General features: G+C 38.6%; 1 protein-coding gene across 1 annotated transcript in view; it reads left to right on the top strand.

Annotated features, from left to right (window-relative positions):
* SOS1 (SOS Ras/Rac guanine nucleotide exchange factor 1) overlaps positions 1-23,585 on the top strand; it is a 43,334-nt gene that overhangs the window by 5,238 nt on the left and 14,511 nt on the right. The window contains exons 2-10 of the mRNA XM_054630186.2: positions 3,384-3,509; positions 5,682-5,813; positions 6,390-6,554; positions 7,962-8,171; positions 8,606-8,749; positions 10,474-10,584; positions 10,694-10,792; positions 21,546-21,673; positions 22,447-23,102. Of these exons, the coding sequence (XP_054486161.2) occupies positions 3,384-3,509; positions 5,682-5,813; positions 6,390-6,554; positions 7,962-8,171; positions 8,606-8,749; positions 10,474-10,584; positions 10,694-10,792; positions 21,546-21,673; positions 22,447-23,102 (1,771 nt within the window). The remainder of the gene's footprint in view (positions 1-3,383; positions 3,510-5,681; positions 5,814-6,389; positions 6,555-7,961; positions 8,172-8,605; positions 8,750-10,473; positions 10,585-10,693; positions 10,793-21,545; positions 21,674-22,446; positions 23,103-23,585) is intronic.

The following is a 23,585-nucleotide window of genomic DNA, read 5'->3' as shown; positions in this document are numbered from 1 at the left end:
TAAAGCTGGTGTTTATGTAATGTGAAGCTGCTTTAAGAAGTTTCTGGAGCTAGGATTTTTCATCCTGAACTGAAATTTTTCAGCGAGCAACCTTTTAGGCTTTTTCTCATGGCCACTGAGGAAGATGTAACTGAAAACTGTTCCTGAGGATGTATCACTCAGATTGTTAAATTCACTGTGTCTTCCTTCCTTGTCTATTATCAAACAGCTCTTTCTGGTGCAGAACAAGCTGTTGAGTGTCACTCTGTGCTGGGGTTTGGGTCATCTTGTGACCAGCCTAGGAGTTGTTGTGCTGGACCTGTTGGGAGACCAAGCCTCTGTCTGACCCAAAGCTGTTAGATCTGCAGTCTTTGAAATGAAACGTTTCTCAGGGTTTAGTTTAAAGTTCCTACTGCTCCCCATGAGGCTTGTGGGAATGTTTATATTCTAATTTATTATGGAGAGTTTGAAAAAAAAATTGTTTGAGAAGACTTTATGTAGAATAAGCTGCTATGGGTTATTAAGTAAAGATCAGCTATATTTGTACTATACATTAATCACTTCCTTCTTTGTTGTTGATTTTGTTGGCTTTTTCTGCCAGTTTAGATTTATGGCTGCCTAATTTTTAAGGTCTTGCTGTTCCTAGTAGAAATCCTTTGCTTTTGTGGATTTTAAGGGAAGAGGACAAAAAAAGGCAGGGGGGAAAAAGCCGTGTTCATATTGTAGCATTTTCTTTAAGTGATATAATTATATTTTTTTTAAGCAGGCACTGTTTGTCTCTGCTGATGTTCTTAAGCAGATCCTGAAAAGCTTCTTCAAGAAATGCTGGCTCTGCTTATCTTTAAATAACGAAAACTCTGGCCATTTCTCTTTGGAGAATTAGGAAAGATTGAGAAGATTGGATATTCAAAAAGTGAATACATGAGTTGAGTGAAAACACCCATGGTGGCAGGGATTTGTAGCTGATGTAGGTTGTATTTGCCCTTTGGAATTTATGGGGTATTTTGAAGATTTGAAGCTTGTTTTAAAAGTTTTTAAACTGCTTTTTTAGTAATTTCCTTATCATAAGTATGTAGGAGGAAAGGGAACGGTTCTGTCATTATTTAAGGGAGAGGTTAAATGTTTAGATTAGAATCTGATCTAAACATCACAACACTTCAGAAGTTGTTAGTCTGTTTTTATCATGTGTTTTCCTAAGTGGGATTGAAGGATCTGGTGGGATTCTAGCCATACTCCCCCTTTTCAAGGGTGATAAGGCAGGGTGGCCCAGGTTTTTTAATTTAAAATCTGAGATGACTTTATGAGAAAGATGGAAAGCCCCTGGTAATTCGATCTTCTCTTTTTTTTGAAACTAATCATGTGATGGTTTATGCTAACAGATGTTCCCATTTCTTGTCTTCTTTTACTAAATCTTGCATCTTACCCAGTCTTGCATCATGTCTTAGATAATGGACTTGGGACTTGCACTGAGTACCCTCAAATAACACTCTGTCATTCTCAGTCTGAGCCTTTGGGTACTACAGTAGTGCAGATACTGAAATTACACATTTCTGTGATAACTGTGCACCAAACCATGCTGTACTTTTCCTTGTTAGTCTGGTTGTTTTCTTTTGTTCACTTGCATGACTTTGAACCCTAACTGGTACTGTCACGTAGCAATGAAGGTTATTTACCATCTACTTAATATAGATAAGCTGTGTTGGCAAGCCACTGGCAACTCATGATGTTTTCTTCTGCCAAGGTGGATGTTCTGTTAAAGTGGAGCTGGGCAGTGGCCTTTGGGAAGGATGTTGTCACTGTCCCCAGACAGAAATGCTTAGGGAAAATGAAACTTTTATCTCCTGAACTCGGAGTAGGTTATCATTGTTGACTCTGTTTTGGCTGACTGTGGATAGTGTTTCAGGTTATGGCCTGATGTGGTATTTTTGTTTGTTTGTTCTTATTCTTGTAGGCTGTATGTTACAGACCAAAGGAGTTGTAATGAGGTGATTAAAGTCTGGTCTGTTTTCTAAGTAAAGGAGAAAATCTCTTCATCACTGCAGTTCATCATGCTCTGTATTTTTAGAGTGTTTTTGTTGCATTGACTTGGTAATTTAACACTTCTTGAAATACAAAGTGCTGGAGTATAATACAGGGACACTGTAACACAAATCTGTTCAGTTCTGCTTTTAAAAAAGCACACATTAAAGGCAGCATCTTCCAGACAGCTCAGATCAGCTCTGCTCTTTAAGAGAACACTTTGGCAAGTCTGTAATTTCTGGTGTTAAGGTGTTCCAAGCTGGTACAGTATTTCAGATGTCAGTGTTTGAATTGTAAATAATGTTTGGGACTGCCTGCCATGCTGTTATTCATGTAGCTCCACAAACACACTCTAGCTGTGCATAGTGAAGTTCTTAGGAAAAGTGAAACTGTTGGCATAATCAAAATAGTTGTGTTAGCTAGTCAAATGGAGAGAAGTTCTTCTGTTCTATTTTTGCCAGACTGCTTTTAAGTTTAAAAAGCAGTGACTTCTGGAGGTGTTTTTTAAGACCTGCTGAATAAGGGTGTGCAGTCTGCAAGAAGCCAAACGCGTGATCCAGCGCATTTGAATCCCAGCAGCAGTTAAGTGAGCACCAGGACTATGCCCAGACATGAAGCTTTCAGACTAATGAGTGCCTTAGCAGGCAGGTGGATTTCTGTTTGAGGCTGTTGTGTGTTTGAACTTCATAACATTTAGTTCTTGCTATAACTGCAAACAGGAATTAAGACTCAGGTGTGAAATTAAATAATTATGGCAGCATTATTTGAATATAGACATGGGTTTAACATTTGGATGAGGCAGATTGTTGGGTTTTGCTTCAGAGTTGTTAGGCTCTCATGTTAGTGATTGAGAGAACTGAAGGTATTTTGAGTTGTGTGCAGGGGAACAGTAAAATGATGAAATTGGGGCTTGACAGATGCATTGCGAAAGTCATCTGTCAGCTTGCTCTGGCATAATATTTGCCATCGGTGTAGAACTGAGATTAAACTGTCTGTTTAAGCTCTGAAGCACTGAGCTTTGTGTACCTGAAATTTGTGTACCAGGGTGGTTAAATATGTGCTAATTTGTGAACTACAGAAATGCAAAGGAAAATTATACCTCAAGTTTCAGAAGTTACATGACTGTCTGGAAAAAAAATGGAATGAGTATTTTCTTGACATTAAATACAATTTATAGTGATTTGAGTACATAAAGCATTTGAGATTTTTATTTCTGTCAGGTGCGAGGGTTTCACTTGGGTTTGTCTGATGGACCTTAACAGAGCTACATTATTGTATTTTTCTGGGCTGTTTGGCTTGGATTTTGTCATATTTTTTTTTCTGCAAGTAAAGCATGTGGTTTGGGGAAGAACAAAACTCAAATCTTGAATTCTTCTTTCCTTTAGGTTCAGGTGCAAGTCCATCCTAAGCTTTCCTCTACTGAAGATGCATTGCAGTATGTGGAGGAGTTAATTCTTCAGTTGTTAAATATGTTGTGTCAAGCTCAGCCAAGAAGTTTTCTGGATGTAGAGGTATAGAGAACACTTATTACAAATGTTATTGCAAATAATTTGAACTATTACATGAAAGCTGCTATATTAACCATTTCACAATGCAAAAAGGAAACCAGTAATTATGTATCTTTATGTAGCACAGCCTTCTGCATAAAGCCTACTGAGTTCCCTAATAGCTCATTTTCATATCAATTTAATTTTTTGTTCAATGCACAGCAAAACTGTCTGTGTGCTGTATTATTTTCAGTAGATGGTGAGTGTAAGTTTTGTGCAAAAAGCTGACTGGTTCCTTTCAAAAAACCTTTTTGTTTTCCCACTGATATTGTATGCAAACTACAGCTGCTTAGTCTGAGGCTCTGTGCTGCTTTTTCAGCATGGTAATTTAGGCTGATATATCCCCTGCTGTCCCAGAAATTAAAACAAAAACAGTTCAGTCACTTTTTCAGAAAGAGTTTAGGAACACTTCTTTCCTCTTTACAAAGACCTCATCTCTTACCATTGCCTCTTCAAAGATCTACAACCTCTGCTGCTCAGCAGAGCAGCTTGATGTTTAAGAAGAGAGGTTGAGCTGAAGAGTTTTTCCATCTGAGGAACAAATTAGTGAAGCTGTATCACGTAAATTTGTAGGACCATGAATACCTTGGTAGCACTTGGTGCTTAACCATGATTTAAAGATTTTGGTGCCAGGCCACAGAGTCTGTGTGCCTGTTGGTTTCCAGTGCTTGGCGCCAGGGCCCGTGCCAAGTGACTTCCTCACGTTCTGAAGAAAGTGGACTAATGGCAAATAAAACCTCACTCACAAAAAAACCTTAAAAATGTGGCTGTCTTAGAGCTCAAGATTGATGAATTTCATTCTTCCTCTTCCGTTTTGAGCACTGACACCTCCAGTGGTGTTCCAGTGTCCCCTTTAATGGCTGACTTGTTTTGCAACATCATTCTGGTCTGGCAGCTCAAGAGACGAGAGCTTTGGGGAAGGTTGTTTAATGCTGTTTTAAACAACACTGACAAAAACCTCGACACAAAGTGTTGTATTATGAGTCTTATGGCTGTGAAGGCAGGAGAAATATAAAAAGTAGAGACAATCAAGCAATCACCATTGCTGTTCATGCACAGTGATGCTGTTTTTAATTATATGGTCAAACACATTCCTTTTTCCCCTGGGACACCTTCCTTGTTCAGTCAACACACTAGGAGTGTGAATTGGTATTAGGTAGTGAGTCAGACTTTTTTTTGGTAGGACCTCGCTTTCCTTTTCCCAAAGTGTTGTGAAGGAATAAAAAAGCCTGCACGTTGGAAAGTTGGGTATTACCTTTAGAGAATAGTACTCTGTCACTTTTTTTTTGTTAGAAAAGTTTTGTTTGTGTACTTTTTCCTGTGCCAGCTCTCTGTAAGTGGTCATTAACTTTGTCTTCCTCATTTCATGGTTACTCAAACAGGAGCCATATTTACGTAAGTGAGCACTCACAACTGAAACAGTCAGTGGGAACTGTGGTCTGAAAAAACAAAATGTAAAGTTATGTGAGAAAGTAAATTTCTGGCATCTGTGGATACTAGGGCTACCAAAAAGAATGGTGATGCTTTCAAACCTCCAGAGACCTGTGTGTGAGTTCCAGCAGGAGAGTTGTTCAGTGCATGGGAGTGTGCAGGTGTCCTGAGGCACTGCTGGAAGGAGTAAATAAACTGGGCTGTGTCTGGCCCACCTGTAGCCTGAAACTGGTTTAGAATATGTGGGTGCTGTTGGACATTTTCTTCTCCTCTTATGTTTATTGTCATCATCAGGGCAGTTTGCATGTGTTCAGTCTGGACCATGTGCTGATCAGTAAAGGCAAAACAAAAAGCCTGTTATCATTTCATTCAGTGACCATCCTGTGCAGGGAATAAAGTGTCAGATATGTAGTCATGTATTCAAAGATGAGGCATGGGCACAAGGAGAGCAAACTGTGCCTTCAGTTGCAGCTTAATTCTTAAATTTTGAGCAGTAGATAATACTCTGAAACAGCCTTATGCACATGGTGAGCAGCATGTACCAAAATGATAACATTTACACATCTTGTATAAGTTTTTATAGTTGAAATACAAATATTAGCAACCATTTCTTTAAGTAATAGAAAGGAGTTTGATAACACAGTTACATTGCTGAGATCGTTCAGATGGTGCATTTACTCCTTGGTCATGTTTTCTTGTCTTAAGGATCGTGTCCAAAAAAGTTTCCCCCATCCTATTGATAAGTGGGCAATAGCTGATGCCCAGTCTGCTATTGAGAAGAGGAAACGAAGGAATCCGTTGTCTCTTCCGGTAGAGAAAATCCATCCCTTATTAAAGGTAAGCAGTGATGGAGTCTTTGAATTCAGAATGCAGTTAGAGGTCAACCTCTGGTTTTCATGTAATGGCTGTGTGCTGCCTGAACTGTGAACTAAAGAATTTAGAATATCTATGTTTGTGTGTAGTTCTAAGTGTTCCAGTTAATGGAATATATTTATTTCTGAGTTAAAAATCACTCAATTCTCTCTTGGACAAACAAGGCCAAGAACCCATTGTGTAAGTTTGATTTTTTTGTGTTTCATTTTCCATGACTAAGAAAACACTCAAGAAACTCGTGGAAATAGCCCTAAATGTTTAAATTAGGTTTTTGGGACAGTTAGTTGGCTCTTGGCACTTCCACATTTAATAGAACAGCATCTCCAACATGACTGTTTCTTCTCGAGGCCTAAACACTCCTGTAGGCACACACAGCCTCTTTCTATTCCTAAAATAGGCTGTGGGTATGTGTTGAAGCTTTATTGAGCAGGGTTTTAAGCTTACTGACTGGTTTGAGTTGTAATCTACAATGTCTGTTTCATCAATGGAGTAACAGTGGAATGCTTTTTTGTTTTCTTTTTTTGTTTTTTTCCTTTTCAGGAAGTTCTAGGCTACAAAATTGACCACCAAGTGTCTGTTTACATAGTAGCAGTATTAGAATACATTTCTGCAGACATCTTAAAACTGGTTGGGAATTATGTGCGGAATATAAGACATTATGAGATTACAAAACAAGATATTAAAGTAGCAATGTGTGCTGATAAGGTAAGCACAACTCTGGTTTGTCAAGTTAACAAACAACTAAATCTATAGGTAATTTTGAGTGGACAATGTCTTTTTCTTAGTGAGTACATGGAATATTATATCTTCTAAGAAGAAATTAGTGTCATAAAATATGGTTCCAGTAATGGAACAAAACTACCAGAAAGCTAATTGAGCTTATGAAGCTCTTGCTTGTGCTTGTTAAATCTCTCTTTCTCTTGATTGTACCTGCCTAATGTCAGCAACATGTGAATACTTTAAAAATTAAAGCAGCACTAACTTTAGACTGTACTTCACATAAAAAGTAGTGTTTCAGTGGGTAAAACAAAACCCCCATCTCATTAGCATCTCAGCTCAATTTTCCTTGTAGTGAGACATGGGCCTGGTGAATACAGCCTAGAATCTCCTAGCAATGTGCTAGAACTCTATCTGTGAAGGAAAGTTAGAAATGGTGGGGTCTCCTTGAATACTTGGATTATTCCATGTGATTTCCTACAGTAGTGATGCTGTAATGTCCCCTTCCCCAGAATTAGTTAGGATTCTCATTTTAACCCAAGTTCTGTGTACAGTCACTGACTCTGAAACATGAATCACCTTCTGTTCTTAGGGCTTCAGAAGTTGGGCTTCATGCAAAATGTCCTGCATTTTTCTGCTTGTAGAGAGTCATTGTAATGAGTCCTGGCTCACACCCCACATTTGGAGGAAGTGTTCAGTGATCCACTTTTCTTGAGAAGTTTACATTACTGATTGCTTGGTAAATCTTGCTTGGGTATGAATTGGCACGTCTGGTAGTCAGTGTTTAGAGTTCCTGTTGTGTGTGTAGTTCTGCAACAGGACTGGTTTCTGAAGCTGCTGCCCTTCCTCAAGGGTTCATTTTAACAAGAGAGCTCAGCAGTTAAGGACAGAAACTGGGCCATGTGCAGCCTGTGGACAGGCCAGTGTTCACTGCAGATAGGTCACAGGGTTCTGAGCATGATCATGTGTGAGTTCCTGGTGAAGCTAAAGCTGAAAAGCCAAAATACACACAACTTTTAACTTCAGAGAATATCTTCAGAAACTTAGGTTGTGTACTGCTGATTCAGAGCAATAGAACACAGCTAAATGCTAATTGGTTTTGTGTACTTCACCTTTTAAAATTGTAATTGATTTTAGAACCGTGTTCTTGGAGAGATGCCTGGATTGGTGTGAGTGGCTGGGAGTCTTCAGAAATTGCCACTGCAAATAATGACTTGCAAATTCATAGCAATGGATGTTGGTTTTGTAATGCTCACCTGATTGCAGTGATAATACATCAATCTTATTCCTCATCAGTCTGATTTCATGTGAATAATAGGCTGTTTTTATTGGTAACTCAGTAGTCAATCTCGAGAAGGTTCTCATTTTGCAGATTTCCCTCTCTTTGCTGCCTAGGTATTAATGGATATGTTCCATCAAGATGTAGAAGATTTAAGTGCACTAACTTTATCTGATGAAGAACCCTCCACCTCAGGGGAGCAAACCTATTATGACCTAGTGAAGTCATTTATGGCAGAAGTTCGACAGTATATAAGGGAACTGAATCTCATTATCAGAGTTTTTAGAGAGCCATATGCCTCCAACTCCAAACTGTTTTCATCTCATGTAAGTATTGTACAAACCACAAACACAAAAGGCACCTCCTATCATATCTATAAATATAGGTGGATACTTCCCAAACTTAACTTGTTGAGTCTAATGTATCAGTAGTAGAAAAAGCCCTTTTCTTGAGTTCTGATATGGAAATAGTAAAAGAGCACTTGCAGGTTTTATAGGACTGTGGAAGAAACCTTCCCATTTACTTATGTTCACTTACAGGCCTGTAATTTTGATATCTGTCACTGCTCTTTGTCATGTTTCAATAATGTACGTTTGATATATTTTTATATATTCATTATTTTTCAAATACATTTTATGATTTTACATAAATCACAGAAAAAATATAAAATTACTGTAAAATCTTGTTCTATTTAAGGAAGTTCTTGACTTTCACATCAGAACAGAGTAGCTTTGCATGTTTGACTTTTGTTTTGTTGCAGGATGTGGAAAATATATTTAGTCGTATATCAGACATCCATGAACTTAGTGTGAAGTTACTGGGTCATATAGAGGACACTGTTGAAATGACAGATGAAGGTAGTCCTCACCCACTAGTAGGCAGCTGTTTTGAAGATATGGCAGAGGTAAGAGAATGGTGTTGTGGGTTTTGGTGGGTTTTTTTGCTATTCATATTTTATTACTTGCAATTAGATCTCTGTTCCAGCTGGCTTTCTTCAGTTTCAGATCTCTTCTTCCAACCCCACTGTGATGAAGGCACTGTCCATTTTTTAAAGTGCTCTTATCTTTTTTAGTCTCTAAATCTCAGTTTGTAGAGTGGCTGTTTAAAGTTCAGAGAGTGGAGGTGAAAAAAACTCAACACTGATGAGGAGGTTTCTGTAAAACTAGAAGCTGGTCAGCCTCTTCTTAGTGCCTGAGAAGATGAGCACATCTTCCTGGACTTCACATCCAGCCATGTGAAGGACTAGAAGGTGGTTGGCAGAAGCCAGCACAGATTTCCAAAGGACAAACTGTAGCTGTCCAGCTGACTGTTTTCAGTGATGGCTGTGTCCATGGACAAAGGGAAGAGCAGTTATTATCTCTTATCTGAACTAAACAGGGCCTTCAGCACAGTCTGTCATAGCATGGGGGAGATGCAGCCTAGCTGGTTGGATTGTAGAATGTGGGCAGTTGGCTGAGCTGTCAGGTTTTTAAAGGATTGTTATCAGCAGCACAAAGGTCACCAGCATTCCTCAGGGTTTGATACTGTTTAATGTCTGTATTGGTGGTGTGGGAGGAGGTCTGCCTCATCTAGTTGGTAGGTGCTGACAAATTGTGAGGAGACACACAGAAGGACAGAGCTGCTGCTTGTGGGACCTGACAGGCTGGAGAAATGGACCTATGGGAGCCTCCTAGGGCTGAGTAAAGGCAAACATGAAATTCTGCATCTGGGAACAAATAACCCCATGCAATGTCTCAGCTGAGGAGCAGTACTGCTTGCCAGGGCTGGGAGATCCTTGGAGATGGATGTGAAGGCTAACTAGCTCCTGGGTTGTATTAGGGAATGTGTCACTGGCAGTTCTGTGTAGAACTTGAGACCAAATCTGGTGTACTGTGTCTGGTTCTGGGCTTTCAGGATAGGCAAGATAGACTTGTAGTGAAGGTTGCCATGATGATTAAGGAGTTGAGGCCCAGGATGCAGAAAGAGGGTTGAGACTGCTGGGTTTGTTGATTCTTGAGAAGGCTGAAGCAGGAGATCTTATTGCTGTCTTTAGTTCCCTGAAGGGAAGGTGTGAGGATGGCCAAGGCAGATTCTTCTCAGTTGTGAACTGAGAGATGAGTGAGAGAACATGAAAATGGCAAAAAGTTTAATCCTGATTAGATACTGGGGGGAGAGGGGGACATTTGCAATGAGAACAATTGAACATTGGGATAGGCTGCCCAGAGAGGTTTTGGTGCCTCTGTTCTTAGAGTTAGAACTCAACAGGATGAGAGACCCTGAGCATTCTCAAGCCAGCTTGAATGATGGATCTGTCTTTGGCCCTGAGGTGGGCACTGCTTTGAGCAAAGAACTGGACCAGTTGACTTGCAGAAATCTCTTTTAGGCTGAATTAATCCATGAGTCTGTGCACGTAAAAGTATGGATTCTTCTCTATAGGTGTTTTGGGAAAAGTATGCAGAAAAGTCTCTCATATGTAGTATATGTATTTTCTATAAGAAATATGAAGTTTAGCTGTTAAATCAGTTTTGTAAACTGATGGCATGCCCACCCATGGCAGAGGGGTTGGAACTAGGAGATCTTTAAGGTCCCTTCCAACCCAAGCCATTCTGGGATTCTGTGATTGTAAAGTTATTCTGTGTCTCTTTTTAGGAACTAGCATTTGATCCATATGAATCATATGCACAAGATATTTTACGACCCGGGTTTCATGATCATTTTCTAAGTCAATTATCAAAGCCAGGAGCAGCATTTTATTTACAGGTAACTTGCCTTTAAATAAAGCATGTTGTTGATATTACTGTGTTAATTACATTGTCTTATTGCTTCAGTACATGTATTGTTTTAAGACTGAAACTTATTTTGTTTCTAGTCAATAGGTGAAGGCTTTAAAGAAGCTGTTCAGTATGTTCTACCCCGGCTCCTCCTCGCCCCTGTTTACCACTGTCTTCATTATTTTGAACTGCTAAAAGTAAGAATATTGTGTAAATCTGATGTGTTTGGGGATTTTGGGTTTTTTTTCATGGTTCTCAGTGTTAGGTGAGAGCTTTGGATGCTCAGTTAATTGTAAAATATTTTACTAGAATGTGAATAATAAAAGTGCTGTGTTGAGAGAAAAGCAGGCTGTGTGCTCTGCAGGTGGATGCTAGAATTAACTGAATATCAGCTGATAATTATTTCTGTTAAATTATCTATCAGTCTAGAAAGCAGTAGAGATCTACACACTCATATTCTTGGAATGACTTTCAACAGTGCTAGGAGGTGATGGCACATGGCTGTATTACAGAAAATGTCAAGCTGTTACTTTGTAAATTTGAAATCACAGCAAGATTCCCCTTCAGACTTCATTTTATTTTAATAAAAGCTTCAGTGTTCTTGCAGTGCACTTCCCACAGGATTGTAAAGGTGATATCTTTCCTTCAAAGGGAAGGCTTGGTTAATATTTATACTTGGGCTATTTGTAATTAGACCTTGCATTGATAGGGTAGCAATAACATACACATATAATAGCTGCAGAATGTTACTCTGGGTCACTTAACAGTATTGCATAATGATCCTTAAGGACTGTAAAGCATTTTGAGGAAAATATTCCCATAGGAGCTTCTTTTGGGCTTAATGGAAATTCATAAGCTATACAGTGTTCCAAAGAAGTATTTATGAAAATTTGGATCAGAAGTAAACAAAAAAACTAGCAAACAAAAAACCAAAACAATTTTAAGAAATGTGTTGTGTTTCCTTGAATGTTTGGTTGGTTGTCTTTGGATAAGCCAGTAGTTCATCTTTGAGCATAAGTGTCTACAGTTGTAACTTCATTTTTAGTGATTTAGATCTACATGTACACCTTTGGCACGTAGTATGTCTTGTATAACATGCTTTTTGAAAAACTTTGGGATGTGTGCCTGATCTGTTTGTCTCATTCATGGGTTTGGTCTGACTTCAGACATCTTTAAAATATGAAGCATTTCCTTTCATGGCAGTCCATTGGAAGTGAGGTTTGACACAGCTTGTTTGCATTTTGTACAGTAAAGACCTGCACAGACATAAGGTGTCTCTGCTCACACTGTTACCTCACAGTCTCAAAATTTCGTACTGAGGGCTTTGCATACTTCATGTGAACATGGCACTGTATTACCTAATGGACAAAGCATGAAGGATTAGTGCTGTCTGACACCCAGCCATCCTGCTTTGCTTCTTGCCACTGGCAATTTTAGGGTGGAAAGGAGAGCGTGTGTGCCTATGGAGCAGGGAGCAGCCTGTGTTTGCCTTTTCTAGGGCAGGCTGGAATCTAAGCTGACCCCTCTCCTCCAAAGTTTATCAGTCTTTTTGCAACTCATGACCTCTGCTTCCGGAAAAATTCTTCTTTTCATACCCATGCTCTACACACACAAACACACAGTGCTCCTCTACCCTGTGTCAGCCTGATATTGTTGTGCTGGATTTTATTCTGTATCTGATAATAAGCTCCCAGGTTTTCTTCCCACGGTGTTGCACATGTCACGTTTTAGTTGGACACCTGTCACTGTGGTCTGTCAGCACACACATGTCATGTACACAGAATAGGCAGTGAGGGATAATAGGAGCACATGAAGAGAGAGGTGTCATCTCTGGTGGCAGCATCTTCAGCTGTCAATGAGTACATCAATGTGCAATTCAGTATGAATCCCTGCCTCAAATAATCTATGCTAGCAGTTGCATTTTCTTCCTTATATCTGGAATCTTTGAACAGAATCCAGCTTGATTTTTATCTGCCACAGAAGGATATTTGTGCAATTATATCATCCTGACAGTTCCACTGATACAAGGTATTGAATTCTCTTGTGTGGTGAGAGGCCTGAGTTAGTGATTGCAAGCATGTCTATGAATAATCAAGTTTAAAATGCTATGAAAATGGACCTCTGGTTATGAAGAGACAAAATGTTGGCAAAGTAGCAGGTGGAAAAAAAAATTGATTTCTCTTGAATATAGATATACGTAAGGATAGAGAGGTTAGCATTTATCTTTGAGCTGTGTTGTATAATGTTGCATATTTTGAAGTAATCTATTTTAAATGCATTTCAGTTACCTTCTAACTATCCAGACTACAAAAAAAAAGTAAATTTCTGTTCACTAAAGGTTATCCTATTTAGAAACTAAAGCCTTCCTGAAGTTGGACAGGGTACCAGGAATGCACAAATGCATGTTCTATTTTTAGCTGAATCTTCTTGCTGTTACATTGTTGGGTAATTACCATTGGACTAAGGGCTGTGTTTTCCTTCAACCAACCTGAAAGTCCTCAAACTTTATATAGGAACTATGTAAAATAGCAGCTTTGTGTGAAACTGCACTTTTTTGCAGGTGTTCAGCTAATAAATGAGCTTTCCTAAATCATAGAATCATTATTATGATATTTAGTAATTGAAGAATGGGTTTTTCAAGACCTTTGAATTGAATTGGGCACTGTTTCAAATGCTACACATTTGTATGCATGTATGATACTCTTTCATTGGGTGAACAGATTATTTTAAAGTTCTTTCTTTTCCAGGTAGAAATGCTGCAAAGCATATATAAACTTTGTTTATATAACACAATATATTTTGGGCAACAAGAGAACTTGGTAGGGATTTTGTGTGGTTGGGATTTTTTTAAGCCAAGTGCAGACTTGAGTCCCATGACTTAGGAATGGTAACTATCATCTCTTTGCTAATATATTTTAATATTTTAAATTAATGCTAATATTTTAAAATATTTATATTTTAATTGGAATTCTATCTATAGTATACTAAAAATCTAAAAGATTTTTTATACTAAAAGAAAGGATACTTTCATTTCACAGCAGCATCTATTATGTTTATTTTTTTTTTCAAACTTTGTTCTTAGATGATGAGTAACTTTTCAAGTTTTACTGACTGGCAATTCAGCTCAAGTAAAATACTCCTCAGTTGAACCTTTTTGTCTTCCTCTTCCACCATGCTAATGGTAAAAATAATTTTGGTTTGGCAAGGTCTTTCAAGATGATAACCTCTCCCTTTCCCAACCTGTTGGTATTAAATTTGTTACATGTTGCTGAAGAAGGCACAGGGTAGTACAGTGTTAGTTTAGGACTAGGGGATTTCGAGTTTGATCCTCTGAGTTTCTTGCTGTGTGTTTTATTGGGCAGCACATCCAAAAGTGTTTTGGGCTTTGACTTCACTTTGATTCTCAGCCTTGTTTCACCAGTGTCCTGTTCCAGAATGTAACAAATCGAGTGAATTCGGTTTGGAGTGCCATCTGTAAGTGGTGTAACCCAGCCCAGGGTGGAGAATCAAAGTCTTAATTAGTTGAACTTTGTCAGTCTGCTAAGGTTTTACAATATCTGCAATTACAGATCATTGTCTCACAACACTGTCTGGACTGCTTGTCTTCAGTAAGAGCACTGTGGTTAGCAGGTTCTGTTGCTTTAGTCAATTTGCAAAGTATCCCTTAATTACTGTTAAAACCAGTAAATCATGGACTTGAAAGCTGTCAATTATTTCTAGAATGTATTCACTTAATATCAGCACGAGATTTTACTTCCTGAAATCACTTTTTCTTCAGTGCTTCTTTCCAAGGACAGCAACTTGTATGCACAGTACCATTTGAAATAAATAAAAAGCAGAAGTATTAAAGTTTTCCATCTCTCTGTGTATATAGCTGCAGATGTGGATGACTTATTACATCCACTGGAGATAATGTGTAGTTCTGGGTCTCTGTGACAGATGGAGGTCTGTGTGTTAAATAAAGAAAGTGTAGCTTGACCAAACTGTTGCTAATGTGTGATAAGGACTACCCAGTGTATTTGGGTGTTTTTTAGGAGAAAAAGCTGGGGTGATGTAAAATTTGGACTGAAGTCTAAGAAGAGGTTTCCTAGAATGTGACAGTAGGTAAAAAATTTAGGAAACTTCGTATTGTTAAGCTAAGAAGACTTGTGTTACAACTGGAATGTTGTAAAGGTATAGGAGTTGTGTCATGTGGTAGAAGCCAGAGTTGATTACAGCCAGGTGAAATGAGGAAATGAGATTCTGTATTTACTTCTTGCTTGTGGGGTTTCATTGACAGTATTTCTATTTCTTTTCTCCTTTAAGTGGTAGTGAGTTTATGGCTTAAGTCAGTTATGGGTTCATCAGCCAAAAGGGAGAAGTTGAAAGGGGAAAAAAAAACTTTGTCACACATTTGTGGGTGTGTGTGCGCTTTTCCCAGAAATTTGGCTATTGTTAATTGAATTAATTGGTCCTTAATTTTCTTTCTAGCTGTGGCACTCATTGATGTGTTTCCTGTGTATGCATCAGATGAATCTATGCAAACTTCACACCCATGAAGTGACATGGGTGTCACTTAATTTGTCAGTGATTTATGTCATCTGTTGTGGAGGTGTAATGGGGCTGCATGTTTTGCTTCGTAGGGTTTTTTCCTTACACACAGGATGTATCTGAGATTTTGAGAAGCAGATGTCTCTTTCCAAGAAATTTTCTAATAATTTCTAATACTCTTCTTTCCTTCCTAAATAGGTACCTCTGAGAATATTTTTTTCTATTATCCCTCTAAAATTGCTTTTCTGCAAAAACTGGATAAAATATAACAAAAGTGAGCATAAAATATTCCTTGTGACCCTTTGCCTTCCAGTCCCCAGTGGCACTTGAGCTGTGTCAGTCAATCCTGCTGGCCCTGTAACAGCAAAGGCTGTACTTTGATCCCTTGAGGCAGGAGTAGGATGTCACAGGGCCAGACTTCTTTGGGAAGTCAAATGAAGCACGTCCTGAACTCCAGACTTGCGACTTCACTTGCGTGTTTAACCGTAGGGTTCCAAAGTCCTGTTTTCTAATCAATTTTCCAGAGCCACCTGCATGGCAAATGCTCTGTAGTCCTGTGGGAGTTAGAAGAGCTCTGTTAACTGATTTGTTCCCACTTTTCAGGGGCTGCTGTTAGTGATGGTAGAGAGCACTTCAACTTCCATGGCAGCAGCCTGTGCTGAACACCCAAGGCCAAACTCCCATGAAAATGGATGGGTGTTACAGGAATTTTCACAAATTTTGATTCTTTTTTTCCCTGCTAAATAAAAATTTTGACAAAATCCATTGAGGACTGAATGTTAAGAAGCTTATTTTAGCTGGGATTTTCAACTCCTAGTTTTTGTGACTATGGCAGTCATGATACAGTCTCTGATACTGTTGCATAATCTTTTCAAAACTGTAGTGTATTTCCCTGTCCTCTTCTCCTGCACCTTGTGTACAAAAGGCAGATCCTTGGAAAGAGGTAGTGCAGTGGTTGACACTTTCATATGCTTGCATAACTTCACTGGAAATACTTCTGGATATGGAGCTATGGATTTAGTCCCACTGTCAGCTTTCTTTGTTTCTCTTATAACAATGGAGGTTTATGTTTTCTGTCAATACTTTGAGATATTCAATGGAAACTGATGGAAATACGAAGGAAATAACACACACAAGTGGAACAACAAACACCATTTGTGGTTTGTTCTTGTCACTGCTGGTTGTTCATTTCACCTGCTGGTTTTATTACTTAACACCAGGGTTCCTCTTAAAATCAACAGGGTTCTACCCTTGCTTCTCAGAATGATCTCTGAAATTGTGCATTCACCTTACATAGCATCGAAATACTCATGCATTTCTGTTCAAAAATACATACATTTCTGTCCAAACAGAGAGGTGTCATCCAGTTTTGCTTACAGCCTTGCAAAATTTTCTGGCAAAGATCGGACTTGAATTGTTTTGAAGCAGAAAAAGTGGATTTTAATCCACTTTGGAATTACAAAAGAGAAAGGGAAGATGTTTTCAAATTGCATTGTCTTTACTTTGATGGAAAATTTGGGGGAAGAAGATGGAAGACCTCAATTACAAGTGTGGTAGCACGTAGGTAAATATTCTGTGATATTTCAAATACTGATCTAACTAAATGTTATGAACTAAATTATGAGTTTTAAATTTCTAATGTATTCTGCAGGTCTGCTAATAGTGATGAGACAAACCAAAGTGACAGTAAGAGAGAAGAGAGTTTCAGAGCATGAAGGCTCTGGAAGGATCTGTGTGAACTTGTACATTTGTTGCAGAAAGGTAATGATGCTGCTGTGGAGGAGACATCAGCACATGCAAAAAAAAAAAACCAAACCCCATATTTCTGAAAAATGCAGAGCAAATGGGTTTTCTGTACTTTGAGAAGTCAAGGCCTCCTATAGGCAAAGTAGCCATTCCCAGTAATGGAATGCAAAATGCATAAATGGCTGCTAGTAGCCTACAAAAAGTCTGAATGTTTAGGAAATAGTTTCATGAAAACCTCAGAGAAGACATTTGAAAAAAAGCTTTGCTTTTCTATTCCTTCCTTGGTGAAGGAGATGCTGAGTGTGTAACCTAACACTGATTGCATACTTGAATCCCTTCCCAGCTGCAGAAACTGAGAGCAAACTTGCAGAAACTGAGAGCAAAATTGCACCTCTTCCTGCTGAGGAGACACCAGGTAAAACACTTTAGCAGGTTCTGTAGCCCTGGAGGAAATGTGGAATATGGTCTTCTGACAGGCTGTACCCCTTTATGGGAATGCTAATGGCAAATTGGCCACATAAGAAACCTTTTGATCTGTTGAATTGGTGAAACATCAGCTGACAGACTTGTGTAGTATGCAGTTCTCAATGGGTCTTCCTGACTTCTCCTCAGTGTCCATCCTAATTTTCAAAATTGCACTTCAGAGTAATGTAATTCAATTCTGAAACATAATTATTTTAATTTCACACATACACACACACCCCTTCCGAAATAAGAACGTTCACATTGGGTAATCAAAGTAACAATTCCTTAAATTCACATGTTTCTTTAGCTCAAATGTTTTGAAGTTTTTTTGGGCTCGGATGACATTTGATGTACTTGAATTTTCAACATATATTTAGGACCTATTTTAAGTCACATAGTAAAGAGGTGAAGGAACAAGGAATCTTGTACTACAAGTTTAAATGCTTTTTGTTTTCCTCTGTTTTGATGCTTTACTTGTCCAGTATGCTTCCCAATGGGTTGATCATATTTTATATTGTGAGTTAAACATAACATGAAATAAAAGACGAGGGCCTTTTAGCATCTGTGTCTTCTAAAATGTACTTCCAAGAGAATTCTGAAGGCTTTTTGTAACTAATTATCTGATATCTGGGGTTTGATATTTGTCATGTGCTATTTTATGTAGCTTTTAAAAATTAAACTGAGAAGACATAATTAAACTTTGAGTGGAGAAAAGGTTTTTATCATTGCTTCAGTAAGATACTAAGTTCTGTTCCACTGTCAATGCAACTGACACTCCTGCTCTAATGTAGATCTAAATAAACAGATAACTGTATGACTATTTTTACTGCACTGTGCTCGAGATTGTCTAAGGTTATATGAGAACAAAATGACTTTTCAAATTTCAGTGTATTGAAGCTATGTATGTATGTTCAGGAATATGGCATGTGGAGTTTCCTTCAAGGTTCAGGTGTGAGTTGCTTTTTAGTCTGCTAGCATTTTCCAGAAGTGCATGGTACTCCCTGCAGTTCTCCCCATTTACTGTTCCATATGATTTCCTGATGCTTTCTAAAAATGTAAAGCTTCTAGATATGAGAACACTTTCTTTTGCCCCCAGTACACTGCTGCTTTGGACTGAGTTTTTTTGGTTTTTTTAGGAATTACAAAAAGTCAGAGAGTTGAGCCACCTTCCAGGATTGGTTTGTGGCTAAGTGCCAGCAGACCTGCCTGCCTTGCTCAGAGAAGAAACCCTGTTGGTTTTTATTGTTGATTACAAAATAGCTCTGTCTTCTGTGTATTGAAGCTGTGGTCTTGATTCCCAGAGGAGTTGGGGAACTTGCAGTTCACAAATTTCAGTGGTTAATCTTCTGGGAAGAAGACAGAAGTCTAGGTTGTGATGCAAACCCTAAAGTTCAAGAAGACTTCCTGTCTGCCATGACACCTGCTGCTATGGTTCTCCTCTGTATTTTCTATCACTGTATTTCCAGAGAGATGCTTCTCTTACAGTGTAAGAGGTTAACTGCCACAGTCTAATTGTGCACTGCATGAGAAGGATTTATTTTCTATCTCTTTGGAATTTATAAATATGTAATCCCCGTGGTATGCAACAGGTAGAACAAAATACCTTGTCTTTCACTTCTTGGTGTCTCTTCAGAAATTGTGGTCTAGAATGTAGACTACTTTCTTTTTGTTAAAGACTTCCTTAGCAGTCTATTTTCCAAGTTTTCTTCCTTGAATGAACAGTGTCTTGTGCCTGGAGTATTGTGAATCACATGAATGATAAGCCAGTATTTTCTCATAAGATTGTTAAAACCCACAATCTCTATAATACTACTGATAATCAGAAGTCTGCACTTCCTTCATATAATATTATACTATTTTTTGTAGTGTATAGCGCACTTTCTGTAAAAAACCAAACAAAAGCAAACAACCCCCAAACAAACAAAACCCCCTCACCACTTACTTAGCATCTCCCTGGTTTCTTCATTAGGGGGCACTGTGCAGCTATAGAAGAATGAGTGGGATTTGCAGAGAAACTTTCTGGATGCTTTCCAGTTATGCCATTTCACTTTCCACCTTTTCTAAACTGTCCAGGGGCAGTGTAAGATGAAATCATTGCTGTAATTTACACTGAGTTCTGGTTAAGTCTGGTTTTGGTAACTGTACAGTACCATGCTGGAATATAAACTTCCAAATTCCTGTGTCCAGATAAGTGTTTCCATAGTGATTCAGAGTATTGCTTGACTTGCCATTTGTGTTGGTGTTACACAGAAGACAACACACATTTCTGCACAGCACTTTCTAAATGTTAAACTTGGAGCATAATTACACTCACTGGATTTTGATTTAGTTTCTAAGTATTAACTGCTTTCTCTATATGTAAATATGTGTTTTGCTTTGGGACATGGATAAATACCAACATTTTTGCAACTGGAGAGAGGTTGCTGTAAAAAGCAACATAAGATCAGAATGCTTTGCAGTAATGAATGTTAATCTTTATTAGTTTGTTTCTCAAGAGAATGTACAGAATGTTGTAGGACCTAGTAAGGATTATTTTCAAGGAGACTGGGCTTAAACAATCTCTTCCACTGCTTAAGGGTAGCAACCCAGAAATTGTAGGAAACCCAGCCAGACTGTTTTGATGGAAGCTTGTAAAAAGGCAGCACACAAGGCAAAGAGCCTTCTCTGAATCCTTGTGCGGGAAATATGCAAAGTCTTAGAGGTAGTTACAGCTTTTTCAAAGCTTTCTTTCAAGACTTCTGCCAGTGATGGACTTGCCTCCTTGGTCTGAAATCCTCTCTGAACCCAGATCTGCAAAACTGAAGCAAAGGGGAGATGATACCTCCATTAAATCTGCAGAGTAGAGGAATATGAAAAGGGTGGTCTGTTCCTTCCTGGATGATGTAATCTCCCTAAGATCTTGTGGGGAGTAATGCCTGCTGTGGTGCATTCTCTGACCTATTTCAGTGGTTGCTACTCAAGTAGGCTCTCCCACCTAATGCTGCTTAGGTTGAGAGCACAGGAGATGACACTACATGAACCAAAGCTGCCTAGAAGAAACTTTGTGGTCATGCTTATGGCTGAAAACAAATAAAGTAGTCTTTGGCATTGACAGCTGTTGCATTGAATGATTAACTCTAGTTAGGGGGAAATTAGTGCTGTTCTCTGACCCATTAAAATATCAAACGTGACTGTTGTACTCTGTTGAATTTTGAAGGACAATACTTATATTTTACACTGGAATCAAACAGCGCAATTTTACTTTTTGCAAGGGCGTCTCATTCTGGTTCATACTGGCCTTTGTTTCACTTCTACCACCAAAACAAATTCTTCAATTGTGTGGAGCTAATTCTTGGTGTGTGATAGTCTAAAATGCTTGTCTGTTAATAATTCTACAAATGTTATTTCAGTTTGACATCTAAGCCACAACTGTAGTCACCTATTTTTTCTCTCATGTGAAACATTTTAGTGCTTAAATGAAGATTTGAGATGCAAATCTTCAAGCAATCTTTAACATGGCAGATCTTGTTTTAAAAATTTACCTGTCATGACAATAGTTAGACACAAAATATTAAGTGTTCTTATCCTTCTTATCCAGTTTTAGTTTAGTTTTTAAATTCAAAACTAATTGTGGCTCTGGCCAACTTGATTTGTGTTGCCTCTGCAGTTGTGCTGGAGGTTGGCTTGAGATAATTTCCAAGGTCTGCTTCCACCTGATTTATTAATTAGGCTGTTATTCATGAGGTGAGAGTCCTTGTAATCTTCTATTTTTAAATATGATGAAGGAATTCTGCTTAGCTTTGGGTCCAGCTTGCCTGTTCCAGGATGTTTATGTGTTATGGACTCATTTGATCTTGTCCTGTAGTATGGTGTGTATGGGGGTCTTCTTCATTTCTTGTTCTTCTTAAGATTTAACACCTGAAATGGGTTCCAATAAGGAGCTGTAAGGGAAATCAGACCAGTTTGAGATAAATACTGCATGTCTGAGTGTGTTTGTATCTGGGAGACCTTAGTGACTGTGCTGTATTTTAATGAGATTAAGCTCTTAGCAGAGAGTTGTCTCTCACCTGTGTCAGTAACACACCTGGTTATTACCATTAACTTCTATAACAAGCAGGAGCATGGAAAATCAGCAGAAGGTTAAATTTCTTCTTCCTGGGTCAAACTTCTCGATTTGCAAATACCAAAATGCTTGTAACACTTCCTGTCTTTGATTTTCAATGTTCACAGCAATTGGAAGAAAAAAGTGAGGATGAAGAGGATAAGGAGTGCTTGAAGCAAGCAATAACTGCCCTGCTAAATCTTCAAAGCAGTATGGAACGGATATGCTCCAAAAGCCTTGCAAAGCGAAGGCTTAGGTAAACGTTTCCGCTTTTTCTGCTCTCTGCTCTTAATGCTTTGCTATAAATCCAGGGCTCCCGGTTTCCTCTTTTAGTAAACAATGAACAAAATAGTTTGTGACAAGCCTGCTTTTTCAGAGGAAGTGACATCAAAGCCAAGATAATTTGTTATTGTTTTAAAACAGTTCTAATTTCTATGTGTCCTTGCAAACTGGTAGTTGAGACGTTCTGAGAATTCACTGGTAAGTAGAAAGTTGCGGCATTGCTGGGTTAATTGTGCTCAGATAATAAATATCCACCTAAAAATATTCTAAAAGTACCTTTCTGTGTGGTTAGAAGGTAATGTTCTTGAATTTGAAACTACTCTTAAAATTGTTTCAATATTTTTGTTGCCAGACAATTTTTGTGCTGTAACCTTTAGGCTTGAACATGAATACATTTAACAGCTTTTTTTTCTGAATGTACTTGTTTCAAATTAATGCCATCTAGAATTGTTCTGTTGGTTATGGAAGTGAGTGGCTTGTTGGGCTAAGAAGCACTCACAGCTTGCCTGCCTCTGGTTGTTAGTGTTTAGGTAAACATCTATTGCTGAAGATAAGTAGAAAATTTATCAGATGAGATGCTTTAGTCAAGACTTTGCGATGGTGCTGATATTGAATGATGAAATTGCATTCTCAGTGAAATCCTCACTTCTCATAAGGATGATCTGGTGCTTTTGTGTTAGTGGTGGTTGTGTTTTTTTTAAAAACATGTGTACTAACAGGCTGCCTTTTTCCCATCCTCCACTGAAGTGAATCCGCATGCCGGTTCTATACTCAGCAGATGAAGGGGAAGCAGCTAGCAATTAAGAAAATGAATGAAATCCAGAAAAATATTGATGGTTGGGAGGGTAAAGACATTGGACAGTGCTGTAACGAGTTCATCATGGAAGGAACACTCACACGTGTAGGAGCAAAGCACGAGAGACACATATTCCTGTTTGATGGCTTGATGATTTGCTGTAAGTCAAATCATGGCCAGCCAAGACTTCCTGGTGCTAGCAATGCAGAATATCGACTCAAGGAGAAGTTCTTCATGCGAAAGGTACAAATCAATGATAAAGATGACACTAATGAGTATAGACATGCTTTTGAAATCATCTTAAAAGATGAGAACAGTGTTATTTTTGCTGCTAAATCAGCTGAAGAGAAAAACAACTGGATGGCAGCATTGATATCTTTGCAATATAGAAGCACGCTGGAAAGGATGTTGGATGTAACAATGTTACAGGAAGAAAAAGAGGAGCAGATGAGATTTCCAAATCCTGAGCTTTATAGATTTGCAGAACCCGACTCTGAAGAGAATATTGTGTTTGAAGAGAACATGCAGCCCAAATCTGGAATCCCCATCATCAAGGCAGGAACTGTTGTGAAGCTCATCGAGAGGCTGACATACCACATGTATGCAGGTGAGGCACTTGGTTTGTGCACCCAAAACTCAAGGTAATAACTAGTTCATGCTTCTCTCTCAGTGTTAAATACATGCAGCAAAATACATAAAATGAGTAAAAAGGGAGTATGTTTGGCAGTTCACATGGGATATTACATGTGTATGGGATTGTTCTCATGCAAGGGAGGGGGTGGGGGCCTGCAGCAATTGAGCTCTAGACAATACTTTTTCCTTTGTGCCCCAAGCTACAAGAACTGCCTTCCCTCCAGACTTTTAAAGCTGGGTGACACAGGAAGGGCCAGCATTGTGGGAGAGAATTATGGGCCCAGCGTTTTCAGTTCAGGGTTGTACTCCATCAGCTATGTCCATGCTGGTGTGCCATGGAAGGACCAATAGCAACTTGATAGATGCAGTCACTTGCTTACTTTGTCCTCAGAACTTTGCCTTAATCAGAACTTCAGTGAGGATTTGATTTAAGGACTTTTGACTTAGGGTTTCTGTT

The sequence above is a fragment of the Agelaius phoeniceus genome, chromosome 3 (genome assembly GCF_051311805.1).
Source record: "Agelaius phoeniceus isolate bAgePho1 chromosome 3, bAgePho1.hap1, whole genome shotgun sequence".
Taxonomy (NCBI): Eukaryota; Metazoa; Chordata; class Aves; order Passeriformes; family Icteridae; genus Agelaius; species Agelaius phoeniceus.
This window is presented reverse-complemented; position numbering and strand designations above follow the sequence as displayed.